This window comes from Lycium barbarum, chromosome 11 (assembly GCF_019175385.1).
Source record: "Lycium barbarum isolate Lr01 chromosome 11, ASM1917538v2, whole genome shotgun sequence".
NCBI classification, from domain to species: domain Eukaryota; kingdom Viridiplantae; phylum Streptophyta; class Magnoliopsida; order Solanales; family Solanaceae; genus Lycium; species Lycium barbarum.
The window spans coordinates 30,512,180-30,519,331 of record NC_083347.1 but is presented as its reverse complement, the minus strand read 5'-3'; the positions used below and the strand labels follow the sequence as shown (position 1 = coordinate 30,519,331).

At 33.6% G+C, this 7,152-nt stretch overlaps 1 protein-coding gene across 1 annotated transcript; it reads left to right on the top strand.

Moving 5' to 3' along the window:
• The first annotated feature begins 891 nt into the window (after positions 1-891).
• LOC132618621 (organic cation/carnitine transporter 7-like) lies at positions 892-6,055 on the top strand. The gene is made up of 5 exons (XM_060333649.1): positions 892-1,421; positions 1,515-1,752; positions 2,324-2,789; positions 2,911-3,113; positions 5,689-6,055. The coding sequence occupies exons 1-5, from the start codon at positions 1,141-1,143 to the stop codon at positions 5,911-5,913; spliced, it is 1,413 nt and encodes a 470-aa protein (XP_060189632.1). The 5' UTR covers positions 892-1,140; the 3' UTR covers positions 5,914-6,055.
• Positions 6,056-7,152: the final 1,097 nt, after the last annotated feature.

Genomic DNA, 7,152 nt, shown 5'->3' with positions numbered 1-7,152 from the left:
AGCCTCTTTTCGTTCCATTTATTTTACTTTCTTTTTAATAAATCCCTACTAAAATAATTTGTCACTTTGTTTGTTCGTTCTTTTGTAATTTGCTTAATTCTCAAATCAAACTAATAAAATCTTTATCTCTGGAGTGTGGGGTAGGGGTGATTGAGAAAATGACATCAAATCTTAGACCAAACGAATAAAACCTAAGTAGATATTATAGCATGGAACCAGTTATATTAAAGACGTGCGAATCTATGTTTTCATTAACTATCCCGCATTTGGAAGGAAGGGAAAGTATTTCAAATTATCTACATTGTTCAAAGTGGACACTGGAACAATTATTGTAGATAATGACTTATAGGAAGAAAAAATGGGCACCAAAGAAGAAAAAGATGTGCATCAAAATCGTCATTAGATAAGAATTAGGGTTTAAAATTCAACTGTTAGAAAATAAGGATAGAAGTGGTGCAATTTTTAGACAGGGATGATATTATTGATACCAAAATACTCCCTTCGTTCCAATCTAAGTGTATTAGTAAGTTTAAGAAATAAAAAGAGACTTTAAATCTTACGGTCATAAATTAAATATGTGAATAATTTACTAAAATGTCCTTTGAATCTTGTAGTTACGTGTTTGATATTTGAATTGAATTGTTAACTTATTAAATATAGAAAGCGATGCTCTTTTTCGGACAAATCAAAAAAAAAAGTAAGACACTTAAATTGGGATGGAGAGAATAAAATGAAGGGTAAAAATACTCTATTTTCGATAGTTGAAGAATACTTTTGTCATAAACTCATTTTTGTTCAAAATATCAAGCATCTGACGTTTTTGTTGTTTCCATATTTATTTGGAACTACATATGGCAGGCGCATATTGGTGTCTCATCAGTGGGGTTATCAATAGCATCAAACAGTGTGCAGTCTAAATCATGCATGAACCACCTTAAATTTTCAGCTTTATAGCCACTTTATCATCATTTTTTTATGTTAGCTTTTTAGCTTTCTAAACTTGGTTAGCCAAGTTCAATCCTTGTAGTAAAAGGTCAGGCATAGCCCCCACTTTTACCAGCTTATTTTCAAGTGGCTATAAAGTCGTGACTCGGTTGAAGGTTAAAAAAAAAAAAAAAAAAAAAAAAAAAGAGCCCGGAGATGGCACAGCAACAGGAAGAGGATGGTCCTGTGTACACATTGGAAGAGGCACTCACATCACTCGGATTTGGAAAATTTCAGTATATGGCGATGTGTTATGCTGGTCTTGGTTTTATTGCAGAAGCAGCTGAGACTCAGATTCTCTCTTTTATAGGACCTGCTCTAAGGTCCCAATGGGAACTTTCTCCTACTCGAGAAAGCCTTATGACTACTGTTGTTTTCGCTGGCATGCTTATCGGAGCTATTTTTTGGGGTTTCATCTCAGACACTTACGGGAGAAGGCAAGACTTCATTCAAAATGAACAAGTTCATTTTTTTTTATCTTGGAACTTATAAAGAATCAATTTTGATTTAATTTCATTATATGTTACCAGGAAGGGTCTTCTAAGTGTGGCAATAGTGATTGCATTATCTGCAGCACTCAGTGGGTCTGCTCCGAATTATAGTTCGTTGCTAGCTCTGCGTATGATGGTTGGTTTTGGAACAGGTGGACGAGTTGTATATGGATCTTGGTTTTTTGAATTTGTACCTTCACAAAACAGGGGCGTGTGGACGATTATCGGTACAGGTTTTTGGACAATTGGAACAATACTTGAGGCCTTATTAGCATTGGTATCTTTTCTTTTGCTTATTTGGTCTGTAATTTAGCTTAAATCCGCACTTACCTTGCTATCTAGAATAATTGGTGTTATGTGCAGTGCTCAGATTAGCAGCATTTGGAATTATTTTCTAGCCTTTTCTAACTTAATTTCCTAGATGTCTTTTAGTTGTGTCAATTAGCTTTTCTTGATGTCTTCTTACTTGTTGATCTCCATTATATCGTGCCTCCAGATAGTACCGTCTGCATTTATGTGATAATCATCTATTTCCGCATCTAAAAACAGAAACAGTTGGAGGAACGGAACTCCTTAGCAATTATTCTCAGCAAGCATGTAGGACTAGTGACATACCTTAGCCAGCACAATTTACTATCCATTATCCGTGCTGTAAGCATTTTTTCTTGGTTCTGACCTTTAGGATCATGTGATCTCAATTAAGTATGATAGTATTATTGATCTCTCAGATAGTAGCATGTAGACAAAACAATAATGGGCGTTACTTGTTAGATAAACTCTGCCATAATCTCAAAATATGCTTCACCAACCTTGGAAAACTCATCGCATTCTCATTGTTTATGTTGCAGATGCTTATGCCAAGAATAGGATGGAGGTGGTTACTGGCTTTATCATCTATACCATCATTTGCAGCACTTCTGTTATTTGTATTTACAGTAGAATCTCCTAGATATTTGTGTGCCGTAGGTAGAACAAGAGACGCCTGTGATATTTTGAAGAAAATAGCTGTGGTCAATAAGACACAACTTCCCCCTGGAAAGCTTGTCTCCTCTCAACTAACTGAGGAATTACTTTCTCCTGGAAAAAACAAAATCTCATCAGGCTTCTCATCCTCAATCATGCTTTTGTCCCCCGCATTACGTAGAAATACCCTCCTCTTATGGGCGGTTTTTACTGGAAATTCCTTCTCATATTACGGCCTTATATTGCTGACATCTCTGTTTAGTAGTGGACGATGTCAACACTCGCCAATTGCTTTGCACACGAACGATGATCAGAGCCTTTATATAAATGTGCTCATCACTAGTCTGGCAGGTAAAACAAATTTCCTTTACTTTTGTCATATTCGTCTCAACTAATCATAAATGATTTTTTTCACTCAACATTGATTCAACAACAAGTTGTGAAATCTAAGTTAACCTCTTTGGTTTCTCAGAGATCCCTGGAGTTATTTTATCAGCTATGCTGGTCGAGAAAGCTGGTCGGAAATTGACTATGGCACTTATGTATGCTTTATACTTCCTATTCCTTTTACCACTGCTTGCACCTCAACTGCCTGCTTTGACTACCGCCTTGCTATTTGGTGCTCGTACTTTCATCATGGGAAGCTGCGTCATTGGGGGTGTCTATAGTCGAGAGGTAACCATTAATTCCTTGTCATCATGCAATTTCTAGACATGAAAACTCATTCCCATTGACCCCAGGGGTTTGTTCAATTGGCAAGGTTGAGTGACTTGTGTCTTAGGTTACACGTTCGAGTCTCATGTCAAGCGAACTTACTCTGGTACTTAAGTGGAGAAGGGTAGAGGGGCAGCCCCATCATCCCCGAGTTTCGAAGGCTACTGTTGTCCCTAAGGGTCGGCTCCGGATGAATTTCTCAGTCATAAAAAAAAAAACTCATTCCCATTTCCATCTGGTCAAACTTTACTACTATTTATAAAGAGATTCCTCCTTTATTGTAATCCTCACATGATTTTTTTGGTCTATTTTTACCCCTAATTGAAGTTTTTTATGACTTTGTAAATCTTCACACATTTTTGTAAATTTAAAAACCTTTAAGGGCTTTTTTCATGCCACTAAATGATGATATCGTGGATAAGGTTATAGTGGCCCCCACAAAGCTTACTCATACATATTTGAGTCTTTTATGTGGAAATATTATTATTGTTTTAAACAATATGTTTCTTTAAAATTTTATTAGAGACATGTAAAGAATTATCTTGTCATTCAAATTATATCTTAATATAGGCTTAATTATTGAATTAAAATATTTTTCTTATAATATTATTTATTATTTATTGATGTTATTTATTATTTATCATTTGCTATTTTAACTTTTTATTCGTCCGATTAAATGTAAGTTTTTTTCATTTTCTCTTATAACTTTGTGTCGTACATGCTGACAAACATAAGTAATTAACAAAGATTTCACTTAAAGTAGGATTATGTTTTAAATTAAAAGAATAAATACAAATAACTTATATCATAGTTAAATACTTTAAAAATGTATCACAAATGCAACCCTTCCGTGTCAAACGAAAAATGAATTCCGAAGTACGGTAGTTAATTAATCAAATTTTACATGCGCGCACTTTTGACATAAAATTTATCTAATAAATTACTATATTAAAAGAAAAACTATAAATAAATATATATATATATATATATATATATATATATATATATATATATAATAGTTCATTAAATTAAGAAAAAGAAAAAAATGTTCTTTTTTAACATGCATCTTTTGAAAGTAAAAACAATTTAATTTTATTGGCTTTTCAGTATTTTTCGTGTGGTATAATTTAAAAGGAACATCTACAAAAGTATCTTCCAATATCAAGGTATTTAATTATTTGTATTTATTTGTAAGTTAACTTTATTGCTATCATCATAAAGTAATATTTTTGCATTAAATATTTTTTATATTAATTGGATAATGTAGTATCTTTGGGTAAATAATTAATAAGTTAGTCAATATGGTTCAATTCGAAGAAACAAATGAGATAACATATAAAAGCTTGATTTGGATCATCAGAGACTTTAACCTTAAAAAATTTAAGTAAAATAGAAATTAGAAGAGCTTTCAATTGTTGATTGTTTAAAGAAAAATATTTTTTTAACTTTCAGGTCCGTTTTTGTATTTTAATATTTTAGAAGTCTTTCAAAAGTGTCAAACTGATGTTATAAAAGCAAAGAAGCAAGAGCAGAAAAAAAAATCTACAAATTGAATTTTTAACGTCGGTTTAAGCACGGGCCAAATGACACTAGTAATGCATACATATATCAACAACAACAACAACAACCCAGTGAAATCCCACAACGTGGGGAATGCATACATATATATATATATATATATATATATATATATATATATATATATACATATGAAAATTGACTTCTAGGTATCAAGATTACGTCTTAATGCATATATAAGAAAGTTGACTTCAAGATATCACGATTATGTTTCATTTTTTTGAAGAAGCTAAAAACATTTTGGTGGTTCTTAGGCCTCTAACATATTGAGTGGTGTAAGTTTGGAACCGCCTCAGTCTTTAAGTCAAATGCATGTATTAAATTTGAAAAACGAGAGAAAATGTTAGCAAATGAGGACTGCAGCTCTCTTTTTCTTGTTAGTTGTTAATTCATGTATGTTTTAACAACTCTCTTATTGAACTAGAAGAGATTTCTAATTTAACAAATCGGATGGAGTTCTAAATTGGTCAATTTAGCAATCGTACCAAGGTTGAAATGTGATGTTGTGTGTGTTGTAATGGATCAAGTTCATGCGAATCATTTGTGTTTTCTGGTTCTATATCAGTTAAGAAAAAAAGAAAGAAAATTATGATGTAAAGGGCTCTTTTTGTGACATTTTCTCATAAAGTTTTTTTGTGGCCTCTTCGACAATTTTCTGTTGGCTGATGGTTACTGAAATTGCACTATATGACGCCATAGGCTTGTTTGGAGAGTCTACTAATACATGGTGTCAACTACTGCACATGTTGATTCTGCCACTTTGGTAATCTGATCGAGAGGCTCCATTCTTGGCCGGTTTCTGATGCTAGTGTAGAGTAACCTTCCGCGATGCAGCTTTAGTTGTTAACTTGCTAAAGTTATGCTGAATTTTCATGGGGCCATTGGCTCATTAGAATCAAACACTGCTTAAAATCTCCTCTATAGACTTCAGTTTGTCATTTTCATGTCTTCTATGCAGATATATCCAACGTCTGTAAGGGCAACTGGTTATGGAGTTGCAACTTCTGTGGGAAAAATAGGGGCCATGATATCTCCTATCGTTGCCGTGCAATTGGTAAGAGGGTGCCATCAAATGGCTGCAATCATATCCTTTGAAGCAGGTCTAGTTTTATCAGCAGCCAGTGCTATGCTCTTCTCACAAGAGACAAAGGGTAGGGAACTAATGGATACTCTTGTTGTCTAAAGTTTGGACTTTCATTTTACTTGTATTGAATAAGTTCTCTCAAAATTGGAGAGGAAAAGAAATGTAAATAGGTTGGTATCATTTTCAATTACTTTGTTGCTTGTCTGATGTTCTATTATTCAAATAACCAACTTGCAAAAGAGTAGTAGTTGTCAACGTGCCTTGTACATACTGTGCACGCCACTTCGTTGAAATATGGAGCCGGAACTTTTTTAACCCAAAAAAAAAAATATATTGGAACCAAACTAACCCGTTAATAATAATAAAAAAAAATATAACCAAAGTAGGCTTCACGCACAGATTCTGTGCGTGAAGCCTCTTCCCCCCCCCCCCCCCCCCCCCCCCCGACCCCAACGTTTATTCTTTGGAAATCAAACTCAAAATTAAGGTTTTTTTCGTACTTTGACCGAAGATTAATCACGTTTCAAAACACCGGAATATAAATATTTTATATAGAACTTAATATTGTTTTTAGTGTACAATAATATCGGCTCATTACATCAAGTATACATATACATTTGGATGGTCATTTTAGGAGTTATAAAGTACTCCGAAGTACGTTTGAAAACTTGTTATATTTAGGTTTAACTGTCATATTTTATAGGGTTTTGATTAATCTCTTTTGTTTTACTCCCAAAGCTATGAAAGTACTTTTTTGGTTCAAGAAAGATAGAAAAGAAAAAATTACTCTGCTTTGTATTAGTTTCTTTTTCTTTTATGTCTTTTTTATTTTGTTATTGTATTGTGTAATCCGCACCTTTTGAATGTGCAAAAATAAATATTATATTTAAAAATAATTCATCCAATACGAGAGGTTCATAATAATTTAAAACTATTTCATTCCATTAGCAACGAAATACATCATTAAATTACAATAGACTTAAAAAAAATCAAGTTCTAGACACTCTTCTACTTCCAGATGTGCTGCCACCACGGGAGTTTTGCCCACATGAATGTTTATCATGCCCAAATTGCTTACATGTTGAACACTTGCGAGAGTAAGTCTTTTCTCTAACATTCATTTGATTGTGATAACGGGTTAGCTTGTTTTTTCCCAATTTACGGATATGCTTCTTGTTCGCAATCATAGAAAACGGCGCGGCTGGCCAATGAGCTTGATCACCAAGGGGACGGAAGTGGCCGGAATATGCTTTAAGGTATTTTACGACCTTATATTCCTCCGCCACATAATCAGTTACATTTCTAGTCATTCTCTCAAAGCACTTGACTGCATGAGAA

What these genes read in the sequence shown, in the direction of transcription:
- LOC132618621 (XM_060333649.1), top strand. Translation starts at nt 1,141, where the DNA reads ATGGCACAGCAACAGGAAGAGGATGGTCCTGTGTACACATTGGAAGAG. An exon ending in TTGAGGCCTTATTAGCATTG is followed by an intron (nt 1,753 to 2,323) that starts GTATCTTTTCTT and finishes TTTATGTTGCAG; the next exon opens with ATGCTTATGCCAAGAATAGG. An exon ending in GCTCATCACTAGTCTGGCAG is followed by an intron (nt 2,790 to 2,910) that starts GTAAAACAAATT and finishes TTGGTTTCTCAG; the next exon opens with AGATCCCTGGAGTTATTTTA.